This window comes from Gorilla gorilla, chromosome 5, assembly GCF_029281585.2.
Source record: "Gorilla gorilla gorilla isolate KB3781 chromosome 5, NHGRI_mGorGor1-v2.1_pri, whole genome shotgun sequence".
NCBI classification, from domain to species: Eukaryota; Metazoa; Chordata; class Mammalia; order Primates; family Hominidae; genus Gorilla; species Gorilla gorilla.
The window spans coordinates 28,888,381-28,910,284 of record NC_073229.2 but is presented as its reverse complement, the minus strand read 5'-3'; the positions used below and the strand labels follow the sequence as shown (position 1 = coordinate 28,910,284).

The following is a 21,904-nucleotide window of genomic DNA, read 5'->3' as shown; positions in this document are numbered from 1 at the left end:
TGTGGAAGATGGCTTCCGGATGCCAGTGTGCGCTGGAGAATGGCAAAGCTCGGAAGTAGATTGGAAACAGAAAATCCAGCCCATCTAGGAAGCTAGGGCACACAATCCATAAGGCTTTTCTGCTTAGTCCAACTAGACAATAGCAAGACGTGGAGAGGGGAAGAGGGCTACAAAGTCCCATCATATCACATGATGTCATGCCATGGCAAGTAGGAAAGATCATGTCTTATACCACATGACATCACATAGAAAGTGTATGCCAGAGAAGTCAGGAAGACTTTTCAAATGTAAGAACATATAGAGGAAGCACAAAGGTTAGCAAGAAGAAGACCTGATGCCTTTGCTCCCCTTCATGTAATAGGTAGTATGCACCAAGATGATTGTGTTGGGCAGTGCCTCCGGAAAGAGGAGACGGCCACTCTTACTTCAGCCATGAGAGTCAATTCCTGTTTATTTGATGTTGGCAGATCACTTCAACCTTTGTAAAAATCCACAGTGTGAAGTTTCTATCGGCAGAAAAGATTTCCATGACAGTTTCATATAACAAGTTGTTTATTTGGACAAACTAGAGCATGTAATAACAGAACACCTCACGGCTAGAGAAAACAGGAGAGAGAGGCTTTGCCAGGCAGTCTGCACAATTTTACTATTAAACTCCTTTTGTTCCACTGAACTCTATGCCTTTACCTAGCTGGGGACACATAAATAGTAGAAATGTGAACCTTGCACAATTACGGAGATAAGCCTAAATCTTTATGCATTTCTAATTTTTCTTATCACTTCACCTTTAAGTTAATTCATCCAAGTCTTTCATATAAAGAAAATGCTAAAATGGAGCTTCACAACTGCTTGTCACATTTCACTAGAGTCGAGTGAATTTATTTAACACCTAATTTAATCTGTCAACGTTTTTCAATTCTTTGAAGAAAAAAAGGTAGTAATTAAGTATTCCAAAGTTATAATAACACTAAACATCAAAACTTCACAATCGCACAGTTTTTTAAACATCAAGTCAAGATATTAGCCATAGTCACTCCACTTAAGGTGGTCTGGCTAGGTTTTTAGTAGCATGGTAGTGACACGGTTTTACATGTTCTATTTCATGGTTTATCAAGAACGAAGAGGAGCCTAAGACGTCCCATTTTAGCACTTCACCCTTGGGATAATTAAAAGCCACCTCAAAGAGATGGAAGGAAGCAGGAAGAGGGCTCAGTAGGAGTGGTGGTTGTAGGGGGCTGTACAGTGACAGCCTGCTCAAGCTCGGCTAAGTGGTAAGAGGCACCAGGTCCTCGTCAAGTCTTCACAGTGTGGAGACCCACCGCGTCGCTGTAACCTAGAAGATCTAGAGAAACTGCTTCCATTCTCTGCTGCCTAGCGCCCCACCCACCCCAGGCAGCTTGTCCTTGAGAGCGAAATGAGTTAGGAGGGAACCAAATGAGAAGAAATTCAGGGATCACGAGTCAAGGAGCCTTTTTAGAAGACACTACCCTCCACCTCCATCTGCAGAAACAAATTTCTTTTTTTTTTTTTTTTTTTTTTTGAGATGAAGTCTCGCTCTGTCCCCAGGCTGGAGTGCAGTGGCTCGATCTTGGCTCACTGAAATCTCCACCTCCCGGGTTCAAGCGATTCTCCTGTCTCATCGTCCCAAGTAGCTAGGACTACAGGTGTGCACCACCATGCCCAGCTAATTTTTGTATTTTTAGTAGAGATGGGGTTTCACCATGTTGGCCAGGATGGTCTCAATCTCCTTACCTCATGATCCACCTGCCTCAGCCTCCCAAAGTGCTGGGATTACAGGTGTGAGCCACCGTGCCCGGCCTATTATTTTTTTTAATATGAACTTAACAAGTCTTTCAGAAAGTAGAATGTATTCCTAGGACACTGTTGCTAACGAGGTAGTTCGGGGTAAGGTCGGGTAGCCTTCATGAGGTCTCTTGTGCCAAAATATTAGTGGAGGGAAAGTGAATGAAAGCCCCATTTCACAGTATATAAAGAATCTAGCATTAAAACTCTTCTTGGGCTTTTCTCTAACAATAGACTTTCATTCATTCCAAGAGCTTGACCAGTTCAACAGATAAAAGAGGTTTATTGCCTTGAAGTGAGAGGAGCTCATTCCCTTGCCTTCTGAGAAGTGGCTTATTTTTTCCCCCTGCTGAATTCAGTGAAGGCAGTGTGCACAGACAAGACACAGGCTTTGAGAGGACAAAAGATGGGGTTCAGTCACCTACATAAGTGCAAAACGGGCTACAACAAAAGAAAAGACAGAACCCTCTTCTATAAATTGCTCAAAATCTCATTGTGGAAAAGAAACTCTCACAAAAGAAACCATGTAAGGGAATACCAAGCACTAAATGGTGTGTTATATACATAAAACTGACTAGAGAGCATATGCAGATTTTTTTTATTTTTATTTTTTTAGAGACAGGGTCTCACTCTGTCTCCCAGGCTGCAGTGCAGTGGCACAAACATGGCACACTGCAGCCTTGACCTCCTGGGCTCAAGTGATCCTCCCCCCTCAGCCTCCTAAGTAATTGAGACTATAGGCATGCACCACCACACCTGGTTAATTTTTTTAAATTTTTATTTTTGTAGAGGTGGAGTCTTGCTATATTGCCCAGGCTGGTCTCAAACTCCTGGGCTCAATCAATCCTGTTGCCTTGGCCAACCAAAGTGCTAGGATTACAAGTGTGAGCTACCGCACACAGCCATGAAGATCACTTTAAATGGGTAGATTCCATAGCCTCATACTAAGCCTACTGCGGCTCATACTTAAAGGAGAGAAGCCTAAGCATTCCTAATTGTTTCTTAAGGGAAATCAGATTTGGGAAGCATTGACTTAGGCCACAGGTGACGGGAGTCCAGAGATACAGAGGAAGATTGGAGGGAGGAGAGCAACAATGGAGAGATTTTTCTAGGAAAGGTTTTATAAAGAAGATGGGGTACAAGCGGGAGGCACGATAGGATGTAGGCAAGCAGAGCCACGAAGTGGGGCAGAGTGATGAAAGAAGAACTACACATGCACAGGCTCCAACGTGCACGTGCAACGTGAGTAAGGGGTGTGTGCATTTGTATTTACAGGCTGCATCAGCCCTCCTCACAACTCAAGAACAATACCTGTTTCTCAGTTGAGCTTAGTCCCACGAGGGTGGAGACTCGACCTTATTGAGCAGACAAACATGTGCTCAGATAACGAAGTGCATTAATTCATTCATTCATATGAAGAGAATGGCAGCAATATAGCTCCATGATCAGGGCCACACAGACTCAGAAACCAGAAAGCCTGGGTTCATAAACAAAACAGGCCATCACCCTGTAAGCTGGCGCATGCTGTAGAACTTCTCCAGTCTTGGTTTTGTGAAGTGTAAAGTAAGAACAATACAAGCTACCTCACAGGGCTGTTATGTGAGATGAATATTAAATGGACTCCTGCTTGTAAACATCTGGCACAGGGCCTGGCACCTCGGAGGGTTTCGGGGAAGGCTGAATGAACCAAGAGTCAGTTGGATTGAAGGAGAAAACTCTCAATGGCTGGTCTTTGAGGAGGTTTCTGGAGACTTGCAAAAGACTGGAAAAGTTGCTGCCTCTAATTATTTTTGAAATAAGTTTGGTATATGTAGATTGTTTTTAAAAACTAATGTCCAACTAGAAATGATAAAACATGGCCCTAGAATGGTTCCTTTTTAGGAGTGGGCTTGTTCCTCTGGTCTAGCATTCACTCAGCTTCCAGATTGTTCCCCTGTAGATGTGGAAAGACCTATACTTTATTCTGAACTCAGGCATAGATGTACCTTGCACTAATCTAGAGTGTGGGTCGGCAAACTTCTAGAGACAACCAAATAATACTTTTTCTTCTTCGGCTTTGGGGGCTTTGCCATCTCTGTGGCATGTGCTCAGAGTCTGCCATTACAGCTCAAAAGACATCCCTACATGAATAGGGATGGCTGTGTTCCAATAAAACTTTATTTATAGACATTGAAATTTGAATTTCACATCATTTTCATGTCTCATCTTTGGTTTTTTTCCCAACCACTTAAAAATGTAAAAGCTATTCTTGGCTCATAGATGCAGAACTAGCAACAGGCCTTGAGTTGGTTCTGAAAAGGTGCATCCTAACACCATTTTAAATAAATGGAAAACTCACTGCTAAACTCAAACACACGGGGGAATATGTCTTCCCTGTTCCCTTCCTGGGCACCAAACAGAACCTCATGATAAACATACGTGCTTTGAAGTTACATTTATCTTCTTACTCATTGATGCTGCAAGCATTTATGCACCTCTAAGGTATACAACAGGACAGGGGACACAGATGAACAAGATACCACCCTGTTCCCCAAGAACACACATCGGAGCTGGGGAAACAGACATCAACAAATCATTATGAGACAACGTGGAAAGCCCTTATAATAGGGCCGTGTTCCAGTACAATGGGGGCATAGTGAAGGGAGGGAGGAATTAGTTCTGAAAGGGCGAGGTGGGTAGGGTGGGGGTTGTAGACAAGGATACACAAAAGGGTTAGTGTTGAGGCCAAACTTGACAGCAGAAGAGTGAAGGGGGGTCATTCTCAGCAAAGGGGCCTGCCTGTGCAAGTCAGGAAGGTGCAAGTCCGTCTTGGAATCAGTAAGTTCCCGGCAACCCCACACTCCCAAGTATGGCTAGAGGGTGGGATGGGGGTCGGGGGTAGAGGGAGAAAGAAAGGGTGGGTTCAGATGGTGGTCCATGCCAAAGTGTCCAGATTTTGCTTGTTAGGCCATTGAAGTGTCACTAGAGGTTTTTAAACATGGTAGTAATGTGATCGACTCTGTATTCCAGGAATTAAACACGTAGTGAGCAATGTGGAAGATAGATGACAGCAGTGAGAGAGTTAGGCAAAGAAACTAAAAAGAAGTCATTAGAATAGACCAGACCAAGAGATTCAGGGGCCTGACCTCACCACCAATTGCTGTTATAACTCAAACTGGTGGGGCCCTGTGTGAGGCACTCAACCTCTCTGAGCGACAGACAGCTCTGCCCTCTCTATGAGTGGCTGGATTAGGTGATTTCCAAAGTCATTTCCTGCCCTCACATGCTCTTCACTCTTTGCCCTTCACTCTTAGAGAGCAGTCACGTGGGTTCCTTCCAAGTTGTCAACAGAAGTATTTCTTCCTTCTAGCCTCCTCTTGATTTTTTGCTGTATTTATGCCAGTGCCCAGTTGCAGCTGGAAAATCATTAGAATGGCATCCGGTGCCATTTCCCTCACTCCTGCCTGCACAAGCATCTGGAAGGAAGAGTGCTTGGTTGAAGAACAGGCAGGCGGCAAGGATGACAGGAGGGGATGCCCACCGGAGTGCTGGCAAGTGCAGGAAGTGGAACCGGAGCCCCAGAGTTCTAGCCAATTTCAGGAGGGTCTCTATGGGAATACTAGGGCTGCTGCATAAATCAATTACATAGCCCAGTTTAAACATCATTTTTGCATCTGATAGTAATAAATGAGGAAGGGAATTGTTTCTGTATTCACTGAGACAATTTGTGTTTCCCTGAAGGGTTTTAAGGGCAACATACTAAATGACACTAATAAAGTAACAACTATCTGCATTATTTAAGCTGCATTAAGACCAGAGCTCAATATTTTAACTAGTAGCCTGCTGTCCTTGAGTGTTTAACAAACCGGAGAGAAACAGATTACTCCCTGGTCAAAACACTGCAGAGGCTTCATGTCACACTCAGGAAAAAAATCCAGGCTCCCTACCACCTACCTCTCTGAGCTCATCCTCTCCATCCAGCCCTGTGTACCCCACACTAAACACACTAGACAGCTTGCTGCCCTTAGACACACTAAGCTCGTGCCTACTGCGGGCCCTTCTCCTGGGTCACTTCTGTCCGGAATGCTCATCCCCCAGATCTCTGAGTGGCTGGATCCCTGAAACTATTCAGATTTCTGCTTAAATATCGTCTCCTCAGAGGAGCTTCCCTGACCACTTTATCTAAAATAATACACCTCCTCTCCCACCCTGGTCTGTTTTCCTCCAGCAATTTTCCCTGCTTAATTTTACTTCATAGCATTTATCACTGCAAATCATATTATACATTCATTTAATTATTTTCCTCAAGTCTCACTAGACTGTAAGCTCCATGAAGATGGGAACTTTGTCTGGGCTACTGCTGTATCCTCCCCTCCTAGAAAGGTACCTGGCACATGCTAGATGCTCTAGTGAAAACAGTTCAGTGAGAAAGCTGCCTTATGAAAGAATGGCACACAGAGAAGGGGTTCCTCCAACTTCTTCTGAATGCCTACCACACTTATCAACAGTAGTCTAATATTAATACTAGTTATAATTAATACAATAATTAAATAATAATCTATAGAATATAGCAATAATGTCATATAAAATATTAACAAAATAATATATCATAAATCTGATATTAATTAAAATAATAACTAATAACAACAGTAATAAGAACAAGCAACCATTTAAGGTCTTACAATGTAACAAGTGCTATTAAATTCTATCCACATTATCTTATTTAATCCTCATTATGAGGCTAGCAGGTATTATTATTTTCTCTATTTCATACTGAAGGACATCAAAATTAAGAAGTTCAACTGGCCAGGAACAGTGGCCCACGCCTGTAATCCCAGCACTTTGGGAGACTGAAGCAGGTAGATCACCTGAGGTCAGGAGTTCGAGACCAGCCTGGCCAATCTGGTGAAACCCCGTCTCTACTAAAAATACAAAAAATTAGCCAGGCGTGGTGGCAGACACATGTAATCCCAGCTACTCGGGAGGCTGAGGCAGGAGAATTGCTTGAACCAGAGACGTGGGGGTTGCAGTGAGCCGATATTGCACCACTGCACTCCAGCCTGGGCAACAAGAATGAAACTTTGTCTCAAAAAAAAAAAAATTAAAAATGTTTTGAGGTTCCAGCACAGGTTTACCTGATTCCAACACCCTTGTGCTTTCCTTTAGGCAGCTAATTATATACTGACCCAAGCCTTCTTGAAATGAACTTCGGGTAGATTACATGTGTCTTACTTACCTTACGGGACAGAAACAGGAAAGCAGGAGGGCCACTAGCTAGAGAATGAAATGACAAAAAACCCCAGCACAAACTTTAGGAAACTGTTTGAAAACATTAAAATAGGATGGGACAGCACTCACTTACTCAATGATATTCATCAAACAAAACAGAAAAAGGATTCAGCTTGACCACTTAGGAAGCCAAAGGAATGTTATCTAGATCTCTTGGAGGCCGCAAGACTCATCTTACAGATGGGAAGGGCTTTGAATCATTGTCCTCCTTTATCCAGGTAGACACCAAAAACAATTTCCTGCAAACTAACAACTCTCCGGTCAGTCTGCAGGATTCTTAAGGAGATCGTTACAATGCAATATGCTGCGTGCTTGTGTTCAGAAAGGCCTTGCACAATCACTCAGGCTTATTTTTGCTCTAAGGACAAATGAGGAAAAGCAAGGCCTAATACAGGCTGGAACAGGTATGTCAACCTCATTAGGATGGCCTGGGGGGTCATGTCCCTGGAATCAGTGCCACACTGAACTGCAAACTAACCTGCCAACCCTGTATCTGGAAACCACTTTTGTAGGACAGCTGTTCTCTCATTCCTTTTGCTTAGATCATAAAAGTAGACTTTTCATCCATTGGGAATTTGTGTGTTAGAGGCAAAGGGAATCAGATTCTGATCCAACTTGGTCAGGAAAAAAAAAAAATAAGGGCTGATTTTTCCATCCAAGTCATGTAGTCTGGTTGGAGTGCATCCCACTCGGGGACAGCTATTGTCTGGATTCACCGAGTCTCAGTCTTGCCCGGGAAAAAGGAATTTTTCGCCTCACTGCTCTATCCGTGAGAAGAGTTGCAGAAGGTGACCATTTCTGTTTTCTGGGTGATTCTCTTTCGCTATAGAAATCCTAAAATGGAACCTTTATAGAAATTATGTTCTGTGCTTCACTGGAGAGAGACTGGTCTTTTTAACCAGGCTCATCAAACAGTGGGCATTTTCGTTCTCCTGGATAATAAGTGTTGGTGGGTTAATGGGTCATCCTCACGACAGAGGTCAGAAGGAAAAACACTGCAGTGTTCAAAGCTGGAGCTAGAAATGCCAGCCGTCAAAGAACACAGAACTCAGTGGACGGTGATGATGTATAGGGCGTGCACTGGCCAACCCCATCCGAGAGGTCACATCTAACCTTTATCCTCAGCAAAGCCACTGAAGGTCGCTCAATATGTGTGACCCGCAACTCTGAGGCCCTGGTGAGAAGCTGCCCAGGAAAACGCTGGTGCGTGTGCTAGAGGGTTGCTTTTCACTAAGGGAGAATTGTCTTCCAGCTGCTTGCAGACTGACATCGCAAAGTACTTTCAACGTTGAAAAGAACAAAAAAAGCAAACAGTCACACACACACAAAAAGTAGGCGGGAGGAGGGGGAAAGAAAAAGGGACAGAGAGAGAGAGAGAGGTATCAGCAGGGGTGGTTAGTAAAAAGGGCCCGGAGACAGAAAACCTTTTGTTCCCGGAGTTCGTTTCATGTAGAGATTGTGAGGTGAATGGCTTTGAAACGAAATGGGTTTATGAAGGAGTTGCTAGGTCACAGGAAGCGCGACTGTCAGACTGCTTTTGTGAATTCAGTTTCTTTAAAATTTGGGTTAATCTTAAAAAGAATGTATCTCCTTTTCCTGTTCTTTCTCTTTCTGTCTTCTTTTTTGGTGGGGGCGGGAGGACAGAGTAAGGTTCAAGACGGTTCCCCACTTTCTGTTTTATTTTCCACCGTCTGATAAAGCAAAAAGAAGCGATCACATTACAAGTTCTTTGTCAGTTTTTCAGAATTAGGGGTGGGCAGGGCCTGAGCATTACCTTGTCCCACTAGCCAATGGCGGGGCGGCATGCAAATGAGGTCCGCGATCAGCCTGCCTCAGTCACAACAGTGAGCTCAGAGACTTTAGGGAGGCGCTGCGACTGACAAGCGGCTCTGCCCGGGACCTTCTCGCTTTCATCTAGCGCTGCACTCAATGGAGGGGCGGGCACCGCAGTGCTTAATGCTGTCTAACTAGTGTAGGAAAACGGCTCAACCCACCGCTGCCGAAATGAAGTATAAGGTAAGAGAGTGCCTTTTACAGGTTTCCTTGCAAGCTGAAGGCTGTGCCTGCGGGTGTGTGCTTGTGTATGCGTGTTCCTTACTGTGACAGTCCCTTGTGTGTCCCGGAGAGTTCTAAGATGAGTCTCGGTCACTGAGGTTGACATGCAAGCAGGCAAGCAAGCAGAGACCCTGTCTTTGAGACCCCCTCCAGGGGTTCACAGTACACCCGAATCCATCTGCTCTGAAAGTTGCCGGGGAAATACCTCGGTGAGAAGTTAAGACTTGGAGCCGCTTCACAGCAGCCACTGGAGATCAGAGGGTGTCTGACTTGAATCGCGGCAGGCATTGGCTCAAGTCTCCTTGGCTTCCCCAGGCCTGGCTTCCACTGCCCTGGGGAACTGTAATAAGAGAGGAATGAGGATTGCATAGTCTGTCTCAGACTGGCTCTTAGTGCAAAGTTTTCCAGACTTTGCTTAAATCGTTTGGTCTCGGAAGGAGTATGCCATATGCACTTTTGGTGGGAGAAATTAAAAGCCCAGATTACACAGCTGAGGATGGAAAATTTTGACATCCTTATGTTATATTGGATGTAGGAATAAATAAGTATGAGCCATTTCTTGAAAACATTTTTATTGGAGTTTGAATGGGATGAGAGTGCGAAGGCTCAGGCTGGCTCATTGTGCCTGAAAGCTTACAGAGTGTCATAGTCATAGTACTTCAGCAACATTATTTTCCAATGCATTTTACAGCATTGTTTGTGTATCTTTCTTGCCAAAAGGATTTTTGACTTGCTCCGTATATTCCCCCCTCCCCTTTTTCTTTTAAGTCACTCCCATCTAAGGAGGCAAGCAGCTTCCAGGAGACACAAAGAAAGCAGACTGCAATGAATTGGACATGAATTTTTCTTGAATGATGAATAGACATGAGTGCTAGTGCTACTATTTTATTTTATGCTATTTTAAACAAAAGTGTTATTATTAAGATGGATTTGGGCAAGGGTGCTAGGCTTGTGGATTGACAATTTATATTAACTGTACACTAGCTGGAAGCTACTTCGCTTTTTTTCTAAATTTTTCTGGTCCATCTTTTTTGATGTAAGGTTGTAAATACTTGGTCTAACTGATAGCCACTGACTAGCCTCAGTAATAAAGCTTTTGTTCAAAAACTATGAATCTTATTCAAAAGCTTTAAGTCTAAATGTCAAAAGTCTTTATAGTATTGCCTACGTTACCACTGTCCGAAGACACAGGTATCAGCTATTTCTGTTTTATCAGCTTTCTATTATCTTCATCAGTAGGGAAGATCAGAGGAAAGGGTCATCCTGAAGACTATTAATATTTGACTTTAGGATGCAACCAGAAACAAATCCCTCTACTTGGCAGGAAAGTTATCTTTCTTAAAGTGGCTCACCCCATATTTCCTTATTTAGAACAATGATAGGACCAGATATTACTCAGCCTGGAGTGACTTTTTTGCTTCTCCTTTCCCTGTTGTTGAATAAGAACTGGCTTGCAGAAAAAAGAGAAAGTATGTCCATATGTCTATTATTGGAAAGTATAAATGGCTGAAATTAACATTGAGTGCTGTAATCTAGAAAGTGACGAAAGTGACAAAGTCTCAAGTCACTTTTATTCAATGATCTCATCGTGTTTAGCTTTACTCTTTATGGAAAGAAAATCTAAAGGCAACTGATAAAGTGACTGACAGCGTAAACTGCGATTGGCATTCATGGAGAAACCTGCTTCTCCACTGGGCCTTACTGGTGTTGAACACCTTGCCAAATGATGTAAATACATGATTTTTATTACCTTGTAGGCACCTTCACTAGCAAAAAAGCTAACTTCTCTGACCGAACAAATGACTTATGCCCTATGATGACTATTAAATCAACCTATAGCTGAAGAAATCCACTTTCCTTTTTTATAAAGTTTTCTTTCTGTCTAGTTAATAATGAACAACTTTACTTCAGGAAAGGATTTTGTTATTGTAAGTAGAGGAGAGACACAAAAGTAATGAAGTAACATTAATTGAGACTTACTGTGACAACACAAGATTGTCATATTCAACTCTCCCAATAGCTCTACAAGATGGGTATTATTTTTATACTCAATTTCAAATGACGCAGAGAGGCTAAGTAATTTATCTAATGCCACACAGCTAGAAAGTGGTGAGCTGGGATTAGAACTAAGGCGATCTGGCTCCAGAACTCATGACTTTAACCACTATTAAGAGAAAGAGAAAGAACTATCGTTGACCTTTCCAAAATATGGCCAGTGTTTTCTTCTCCCAGAAGAAAGACTATTTCATCCCAAGTATTCCTGCAGGATAATTTCTTTTAAAGATAGTCACTCTACAAAGCAAAATGAAATGCATGTTTGGCAGTTATTTGTTTAATTTGAGCCACTTAGGTAGTAAAACCAGATAATTATTAGATGGTAAAATCCCAGAGACAGAAATTATCTCTAAAATACTACGTTGCTCTATGCACTGTAAATTTAGCACAAACCTTAAAATGTTTACTGAAAGACTTATGAATCAGGCCCTATAAGATTGTCGTTGTTAACCTGATTATCTGGTTTGGCTGCCCCAGGGATCACAACTACGGAACAACAAACCTTCACTTATTTTGCACTTAATATACATAGCTTCAGGCCAGGCAGCAAGGTACTTGCAGTAATCCTGAGAACTGTGGAATGTAAGCTATTACTCCGGACAGACATTTCTGGTTAGCACGTATCTAATCTGTCTTTATTTCCCTGTATGTTTTTTATTTGTCCACAGGAAGGTTGCAGTCACTGTCATATGTACTTAATTTTCCATTTCTCTTAGAAGGGATTCAGTCTGTGGTTATGTGATAGTAAATTACGGGGGCTTCATTTATTAAGAATTTTCTACAAAATCCCCTTCATATACAGAGCATGTTCTTAATTGGGCGGTGGCTGGCGGGGTTAGGTGATTGCCTCGATGGCCTTGGTTTGCTTACCCAGTGAAGGCTCCCTCCTGAGGGTCTGGAGGTGTATGGTTGTGCTGTTTGCCAGGAGGGTGATGGAAGGGTCTCTGCGCAGCTGTGTTTGAGCAGAAGCCCCGAGACCCCGCCCCGTTTGTGCCTGCCAGGCCCGAGGCCCCGCCCACCTCAGGCCCAGCCCTGGCGGGGGCTCAGCGGCCCCTTGGCCTGGCCGCTAATGGCTGAGCAGAGACGCTTTTGTGGCTTTGCCAAATTTCTGAGCCCTTACGTGCCTACATTAAAATTCTAAATTATTTATCTCGTCTACCATACAACAAATTCATTCTTTAACGTTTTGACTGAAGAAAAATTACAGACGGAACTTACAATGCCATTAAGAAAGCTGCATTCTGAAAGTCAGAGTCCTGTGTTCTGGTTGAGTGGGGTAGGTCAGGGAAAGGAGAACCTGTGTGCTGTGAAACGCATTGGAAAGGACTTTGAAAGTATTCGTATCTTCTCAAGCAAGACTGAGGAAAATAATGACAGAGGATCTTTAATTTAGTCAATATGGTCATGCATAACCTATAAAATTCCCAATTATTTCCTTGCTTTGATATTTTGGTTTAAAATGCTTTATTTTTCTCTGTATGATTTTTGCAACCAATCCAAATGTAGGACTCCTGTCCTTTTCCTTTTTAAACCTTGTATGAGATCTATGGATTTAAAATCACTAAAACATGCTTTGAAAAATATCAACTTGGTTATTTATGTATTTATGCACTTATTTATTTATTTAGCAAACCCATTTGCAGAGCTAAATGGCTTACCTACACAGAGATAAAAGCCTTTAGAGTACTGAAGGTGCCTGATAATACCAAATTTAGCAAGTTGCACAGTGCGTAACATACCAAGGATTCCTTTAGCATCCTTTCCTTGCTGGAATACACGTCAGTTCTGTTCTCAGAATTCAGTGGTTCCCTGTCTCTCCCTTCACTCCAGTCTTCTGAAAAAAACACCTTCCTCTCCACTTTTGTTTTTTTCTTTTTTTGAGATCAAGTCTCACTCTGTCGCCCAGGCTGGAGTGCAGTGGCGCCACCTCAGCTCACTGCAACCTCTGCCTCCTGGGTTCAAGTGATTCTCCTGTCTCGGCCTCCTGAGTAGCTGGGATTACAGGTGCCCACCACCATGCCTGGATAAGTTTTGTATTTTTAGTAGAGATGGGTTTCACTGTGTTGGTCAGGCTGGTCTCAAACTCTTGACCTCAGGTGATCCACCTGCCTCAGCCTCCCAAAGTGCTGGGATTACAGGTGTGAGCCACCGCGCCCGGCCTTTTTGCAAATTCCCTCCCACTTTCGTGCTTTTATGACCTCATTGATTCTCCTTTTTTCTCTTCTTCTTCTTCTTTTCAGGCTTTCCTTATGCTTCTTTAACACTGATTTCTGTAGGTCTTACTTCCAACCCCCTACCCCCCAGGCCCCCCACCCACACCTATCTACCGCCGCCCCCTCGCCCCCCACACACGGATGTGACACCTGTAATGCACATCCTGTAGCCCTCATTTTTCCTTCTCCTTAGACTCTGCTATGGGAAATCTTGGTCCCTCACTGCCCCCATTCATCTGCCTGTCTCTTTGCGTTTGCATGACTTGAGCGGCCTGTCAGTCCCGCTAGTAAAGTCTCCTCATCCATCCACTCTGTTTAAACAATCAAACTCTGAAACCTGTGTCTCCTGGACCATCCTATAATCCCTAAAATAGGCTATTATGCTTTTCACCTCACCTACTCTGTTAGCACTACCTTACTTATTGACCTCTTTCAATCAAATCGTTATCTAAAGGATACCTGTAACTCACATAGATTGCCTACTGGGCCTGTTTAGTTTTAAGTAAACCCCACTGAATATGAGAGACCCACCCTCTATTTGTATGTAGAGGCAGATTGATCGAAAAGTCCTTGAATAAAAAACATGATCTAGGGTCTGTGAAGTTTTGAGGGGGCCAAGACTTGGTGTTTTATGCTTTTGGGTTAGAGACATGATAGAGCATGGGCTCTGAAGAAAGGCATTTCTGTTCCTTATGGCTTATAGCTCTGTGACCTTAGGCAAGTTAAGCTCTCTAAGCCTCATTTTACAGCATTGTCTGTAAAATAGGGATAAGAATAACTGCCTCATACTATTGTTCGAAGACCTGGGATAATATATGAATGAAGTACTTACTATGGCTCTTGGCATATAGTAAGCAGACAATGCAAGCTGGCTCCAGCTCTCTTTGTATGGTAGATGCTCAATAGATGTTGAAAGGATGGTATGTACTCAAGACTTGGTGACAGAATTATGTCAAAATCCCAGTTACTAGGTTGAGATGGTTGAATATTGTTGAGTATTCCGTGGGCCTGGATGTGTATTGTAAGCATAGGGCCCTAACAGCATATGGCCCCACTTGCTAATATACTAATGACTTGATTCCTTCATTATTGTTCACTGGACTCAATATTCCTGAAATTACAAGACTTTGCTCATGGAAGACAAAATGTATACACAAATAGCCATTTAAGAGGATCTTAACACTATATGGCATAGTAAAAAAAACAACAACAACAAAAAACATGGGCTTTGTTTCAAATCCCACTTTTGTTACTTTCTAACAGTATAATTTTATGCTAGCTACTTTAAACCTTCTTTTCCTCATTTATAAAATGAGAATAATACCTGTCTTGTCAGATAGTTATAGGATATAATATATGACAATTGTACTTTCCAGCAGATATTAGGCATTTAATAAATGGCAGCTACTATATGATGTTATATACACATACCCACAAAGATATACAGATATATAGATATGGAATTTTTATATAGATAAAAGTGTTTAAAGGAAACATTCACTAGAATTGTTTACCCATAACAGAAATATCAGTGAGGAAGAGAAAGTCATCAATTCAAAAAACCAAAGATAAAATCCAAAGAATGTAAGTTGGGAGTACATGAGAAGTTCAGGGTGAACTCTCTTATCCAATTGCAGTCAATTAGAATGACATAAATGTAAAGTAAGAGGTCTTGGTTGTCTATGTTTAGATCATTTTAGGGTCAGAAAGAAATCTAAACAAATTGGTTTGAAATGCCAACCACTAGGACCAAGGCAATACTCTGCAAGAACATATAGGCTGAATTACCAGGACTTCTCGCCAAGACAGATGAAACAGGGCCATTGGGAAGAAATACTATATTTCTAACTTAAAATGCCAGAGAGTAACTGACGGTTTCCTAGGTGATAGATGGTTGCAAAGAGTACGGGAATGAAAAGGGGACACACACACACAAAAAAAAACCCTGTTTATACTTTGCCAACAACACCCCCCTCCATCTTATTTACTTTGAACATTCCAGCCATCTCTCTGCAGTAATTCCTGCTGGCTAATGAGGATTCCACACAGCTAGGGAACATGACAGCCTGCAAAGGATTATTTTCCTGAACAATCTGCATTTTAAGATAAGTCACCTTGTTGGTAACCTTTTCTACCCTTCACTGGAAAGGGTGACTCTCTTTGAAGACAGTTTGACTAAACAATGAGATCTAGGTGAATTTGAGGAAGATAGAACGGGCACTCCAGAAATATGGATAGTGGTGGAGCTGACAGCAGTTTTTCATGGTTGAGGTAGGGAGTGGAGGCAGCTGTCATGGAGATATTAAAGTTGCCAGTGGAATGTTTTCCAATACATATGCCTGGGCCCCACAATGGACTATTAAATCCCAGTTATTCTTTAAAAAAAAAAAAAAAAAAAAAAAAAAAAAAGGCCGGGTGCGGTGGCTCACACCTGTAATCCCAGCACTTTGGGAGGCCGAGGCAGGCGGATCACGAGGTCAGGAGATCGAGACCATCATGGCTAACACGGTGAAACCCCGTCTCTACTAAAAATACAAAAAATTAGCTGGGCATGGTGGTGGTCACCTGTAATCCCAGCTACTTGGGAGGCTAAGGCAGAAGAATGGCTTGAACCCGGGAGGCGGAGCTTGCAGTGAGCCGAGATTGCGCCACTGCACTCCAGCCTGGGCAACAGAGTGAGACTGTCTCAAAAACAAAACAAACAAACAAATAAACAAACAAACAAAACAGCTAGTCTCTTTCTCCCTAATCCCCTCACTAACCACTACTAGTGCTTCTGGTGCTTACACGGTGTCTAAGTAGGTAGTTCATGATCCTTATTCAAAGGCTGGATCCAGTGATTTGTAAGTGTCATGTTTCTTTGCAAATCTCAGTCTTGCGAATTAGAATTCCCCCTGATATGTCTAACATATCAAGGTAATAGTTATATGATGTTACTAAAAATGTCCCTCACGTGAAATGTTATGTTTATGCCCACAGGAAACAAAGATTTAGCAACAAATATGTAAAAGTGAAACCATTTCAAGCAACAAAAATATTTGATAGCCCTTTTGAAATTAATTTGAATTCCTTTTTTTACTGTGTGTATGTGTGGTTGGGGGGCAGGGGGGCGGTGGATGGATTAATTATCTGTGAAACCCAATAGAAAGTTGCAGTAACCAAAACACGTGTAAAGTTCAGATTTGAACCAGATCTCCTGTCTACTTCTTAAGGCATTATGCATTTAGATAGTAGGATATGTCATTCATGTTTTTCCTAGGTTTTATTGGTTAGGCAGAAACACTGTGCTATCTCTTGGTAACTATGAGTTAGCCTTAATCTCAGTGATTCATGACAGTCCACTTGTTTTCCTTAATTTAATGCCTCACTCCCACAGGAGATGAGGCTAACTGAGGACTCATCTAGAGGACTCTTTAAGAATGAGCTGGGCTTATCTGCCCCCCAACACCCTCCGCCTCCCAAAATAACCATAACAGGCAAAGCCAGCACACAGAAAATGGCAGTAAGTGGACTTCTAGACACTCCAGCTACTTCTGAGTCTTTAGTGTCAGGACACATCAGTCATCTGTCGATGAGATTTTTTTTTTCTTTTCCTTTTGTTCTTTCCTTCTTGTTACTAGTCACTGTGGCATGACTGAGAGTTTGGCAGGAAATGGGTTCGTGGACCCGTAGTACAGTCGCACCACAGCAGCATGGGCCTAGCAAAATGTTGAGCCCTCTTTCCCTTGCGTGCTCCCCTGGGGCAGAAGTCCAGTGCTATCTCCGCTTCCCTGACCCTCTCCACTCAGAGCCCAGCATGACAAGCACACCTTTAAATGGGTTCAAGGAAGGGAATAGCAGAAATGAACGCAGCCCGACAGCCTCCTTTCTCTTAGTAACCCCTGTCACTGTGGAGCTGGACTTCTAGCTATCTCACAGAGGCCCAGAGGCACTGGAATAGATCTCATTTCCTTACAGACATCACCTTGTCAATTAGAGAACACATAATGTTGATTGAATTTAAGATTCTTATCAGTGCCTAGCTCTTTTTCTCCCAAATCCGAAATTCAACCACGGCAGATCCATAATCAAGAAATATACTTGCATTCCCATCCTTTGTTGTTGGTTTCAAAAATATTTCTTTTTTGTGAGTATGTATCCATGTTTTACAAACCAAAAAAATGGGACATATGGTCTGACAAAGGGAAGGATATTTGAACCTGGGGACTGCCTGGGAGAGTCCGGAAGCACATGGTCACTCTAGAGACTGTCATCAAGGGCTGCTCCTGAGATTAATCCAGTCGAAGGCATTATCCCATCTCCCTTACAGCAGCCTTTTGCAGGAAACTATCTAAGATGTGTTTTTTTTTCATTGACTTGTAAATAACAAGGTGCTCTCTTTCCTTTTCTTTGCAGAAATAGGCATCTTTAGAAATAAAGCCATGCCCATTTTGAAATAAGAACTTGTTTGGAACACCTGAGAGTGTTAAGCAGTGCAGGGGATTTGCATCCAATTGTTCTTGCTTTAAACCTGGCATGGGCGCTCTCGCCTCATAGCCCGCAGCACCTGAATCAAGCCTCCTGCCTCCCTTATTAAGATCTTAATTACAGACTCAGCTTAGTTCATTGCTGAAGGGAAAGAATTTCATTTCTCTGAAGTGTGTCTGTTTTTTGGTGTGGCAGGTGTAATCATGATGAGATCATTTCTGGGTTTTTTGTTTTGTTGTTTTTTTTTTTCCTAGAGGAAGTTTTTTTTTCCAAGGGGAGGAATACAGTTCTTAAGACACAATTTCATGAGCTCATCTTGGCGCAGTAATAATAACTGTGCTTTGATTTTATAGAGACTCTTTTTTCTGAAGAAATCAGAGCATTTGGAGTAAATAATCTCATGATTCCTCATATTTTTATAAAGAAGAACATGTCTATTAATATTTATTTTGCAGACAGGGGAACAGAGGCACAAAAGGCAGAGATTTGGTGGTCATTAGTCTTAAAATGTGAAGTCTGAAGCTAGACCCTCCTAATTCAGTCTGGTGTCCATTCCTCTATCCAGGGTTTCTCAACTTTGGCACTATTGACATTTAGGGCCAGGTCATTCTTTGTGGTGGGGGCTGTCCTGCACACTGTAGGATGTTTAGCAACATCCCTGGCCACTCTACCCACTAGATGCCAGTAACACACGTGTGCATGCATGTGCACATGCACACACACACATTGTGACAACCAAAAAATGCCACTAAACATTGCCTGTACCCAGAGGGGACTAAAATCCTCCTAGTTGAGAAGCAGTGGTCTAATCTCTTCTACTCCTTCTCCTTAAAAATAACTGCCCTACTCAAAAATACCCCCATAGAACTGATTGCCATAATTTTATCATTACTGATGTTGAGCTTAATGTAACAGGTCCCAACCAAAAAGCAACTTCCTCTTACAGGCCTAGCCCCAGTTTGTTTCAGTGAATACCACAAAATACTAAGAAGCGCAGAGTTTCATTCAAGTCAAATGTAAAACCCATCAAACCATCTCTAAGGCAACTTTAAAGTGTTTCTCTGGCTTCTCTCTCTACAACATGTACCTCATCATGGAACATGCATTTAGAGCTGGGTCTTTAAGAAAGCTATTTTATTCTCATAAACTGGTGTATAACATCTGCGTGTAAGAGCTTGTCTCTCCACCTCGGCACTGAACAATTTCACAATGAAGGTTTTTTGTTCCCTTTGCTCCTGCCACCTTTCCCCTGTCTTCTAACTAAGAAGCTGCAGCTTCAAAAACTCTTCCTTGAGACAGCTTAGTGGCTGCATTGCTGACAGTGTATGACTGTAAACACCTCTCAGCCAAGTGTGTGAATCTGTTTTCTAAAACTCTCTGAGGACCTCACAAGTGAAGTGGATAATACCAATCAGGCACCAAATCCAGGTCAGGTGACATCTAAAAGAGTTCCAGGGAGGGTTGCATCCCATTTACATCAACTCGGTTCTGGCTGGGAGATGGACAACAGTTGCCAGGATGTGTATGCATTTGTATTGGTGGGTTTAGATATAACCGTGGGCTGCATAGCTTGGTGAAGGAAGGAAGATAAGATAGACAGGAATGTAAAAATAGGAACGTCTTTTTCTTCTTTCAAACACCTTATCAGATGTTATAACTTGTGCATTTTGACTTTGAGAAATGACATCATTTTTGGAAGTATATTGTAATATAGTAGATTGGAGTCTCCTACTCCACTAAAACTTAATTCTTATTTCTCTTCCCTGAGTACCTGGATGTTAGAGGGATTTGTCTAGACAGGCAGATAGATATGATCCAGTGCCAACACTGTAATGCTGGCTGAAATCCAGGTGGTTGTTTTATTGTTAATAAAATCTATCTTGTGGGTGGGTGGGTGTCAGGCCTTCATCATTATATGGTGCCTGTCAGATTTATCTACAGACAGAACCCTGAAAAGAGCTTGTGCCTGCCCCGCATTTTTGACCCCTTGCCAAGATACTGTACTGAAATCTATCAAAATCAGGCAACCTGGGACAAATGTTTCGAGATTCCAAGGCTTAATAGCAACAGTGCTGACTTCTAAGATGGAGAAGATTCTCAGGAAGGGCATCCTTGTCCGGTGGGAAAAAATTCTAGATTAAGAAGTGAACCAGATGCTAGCTCTGGCTCTGCCGCTAATCTAATAAGAGACCCTCTGGGCTGTAAAATAAGGAGATTGGGTTAGAATGGTTCCTTCTTACTCTGAAATTCTACTCTAATCAACTCTGGTCAAAGTATGGGTGACTTCTGGTTCTAATACCTATAAAAAACCTAGGTGTTCTTCCCCCTTCTTTTTTTCTTTTTCTTTTTTTTTTATGACAGAGTCTCGCTCTGTCACCCAGGCTGGAGTGCAATGGCGTGATCTCAGCTCACTGCAACCTCCGCCTCCCAGGTTCAAGCAATTCTCCTGCCTCAGACTCCCGAGTAACTGAAACTGCAGGTGCACACCTCCATGCCTGGCTAATTTTTTGTATTTTAGTAGAGACGGGGTTTCATTTCACCATGTTGCCCAGGCTGGTCACAAACTCCTGAGCTCAGGCAGTCTGCCCACCTCAGCCTCCCAAAGTGCTGGGATTACAGGTGTGAGCCACCGTGCCCGGCCTCCACCTTCTTTAAGACTCTCAGGAGTTGCTTCGGTAAACCCAAAGACCACAGATGAGTGAAAAAGAACTCAGCAGTCAAATTCATCTTCCACCGTGGGCCAGGAAATAATAGAAGTTGACTGTGACGTTGCACGTATACACACATATATGCAAATCTGCCTACTAACTCTTTGTCCTAAGCTTTTGTTGGTTACATAGTAAACAAATCCTAGCATATGAATGTGTCTGTCCAGCATGAACCCTCAATCAAGCAAGAATAGATGGCATTCATTCAAGTATGGGGAAGGAGAGGAACCCAGCTTTTGAGGAACCCCTTTGTAATTGCACAGCTACGCTGTCCATATCATGTTACCAAATCTGGTCAGAGAGAGATTTCTTTCTGAGATCCAAATATCCAAATTTGCAGTGAGCATCAGATCTTTTCACCAGTCCTCAAAAAGTAACTTCACTTTGGTATATGAGCCACCAAAATAGTGCTGGGTTCCAAATGATCCTTCATCAGATAGGATTGGCCAGTGTGGAAGAGATGTTAAGATTCCCAAGCCCTAGATCTACAGCCACACACAGGGCGCTGCCTCACAGCACATCCAGGGAGTATTAACAGCTTCTCTTGCCATGTCAAAGAGTACCTTCGGGAGGCAAGTATTTAATGTCACATTTCTCAAACCTTCTCCCACTCAGACATGCTCAAAAGAGAATGCTATAGCTAAAGTTCACAAAGCTGGAAAATCTAAGAAAACTTGAGGACTCGGGGCAAAGTGAATGACGTCAAGAATCAGAGCGGGGTCCAAGATACTCCTATAAGCTTTGTAACTGTCATAGGGGTCTAGAAGAAGCACTTTCCAGAAAATAAAAATTACTGCCTGAAATGCAGTCTGGGTGCCAGAGGAGGCCTTGTGGGAAATGTTGAACACCCCTCAGCAGTGGGCAGAAGGATGCCAGGGATTAGTGGGACAAAGTGGGGTCCTGCTTTTGCCTTTCTGTGAGCTCCATTCAGCTCACCTAGTGAAAAGTGTGTCAGAACACAGTTGACAAATAGTACTGGGAAAAAATTAGCATATCTTATATTATATCATAACTTATCATATCTTCTGTCTCCTGTATTGAAAGCTTCATGCCTGTGACTTCATAATCTCAAGAGGAACCAACTCAAAAATTCAACATTCCAGATCTTCAGATGCAAGAACCTAAGTGTAAACCAAGTATTCTGAGAATTAAAATCCTGACACTTACAGATATCCATGTTTTCTGACTATGGCTGTTTCCTTCTCTGGAGAAAGCCCACATCCCCCTCTATCCCAAAGGTGATGGTGGGAAGGAAAGGAGAAATGTAGCCAAAATGGTTTGCAGTTCTCAGACCAAAGCCGGTTTTCGTCAGTATGCACAAAAGCACGTGAGCCT

At 42.6% G+C, this 21,904-nt stretch overlaps 1 protein-coding gene across 2 annotated transcripts in view; it reads left to right on the top strand.

The window, feature by feature from the left end:
- The first annotated feature begins 8,461 nt into the window (after nt 1-8,461).
- The window catches only part of NEDD9 (neural precursor cell expressed, developmentally down-regulated 9), a 49,819-nt gene continuing 36,376 nt past the window's right edge, over nt 8,462-21,904 (top strand). The window contains exon 1 of one of the 2 annotated variants that reach the window (XM_019029952.2): nt 8,462-9,087. In XM_019029952.2, the coding sequence (XP_018885497.1) occupies nt 9,076-9,087 (12 nt within the window). In that variant the 5' untranslated portion in view covers nt 8,462-9,075. The remainder of the gene's footprint in view (nt 9,088-21,904) is intronic. The other variant, XM_004043273.4, reaches the window with a different exon arrangement.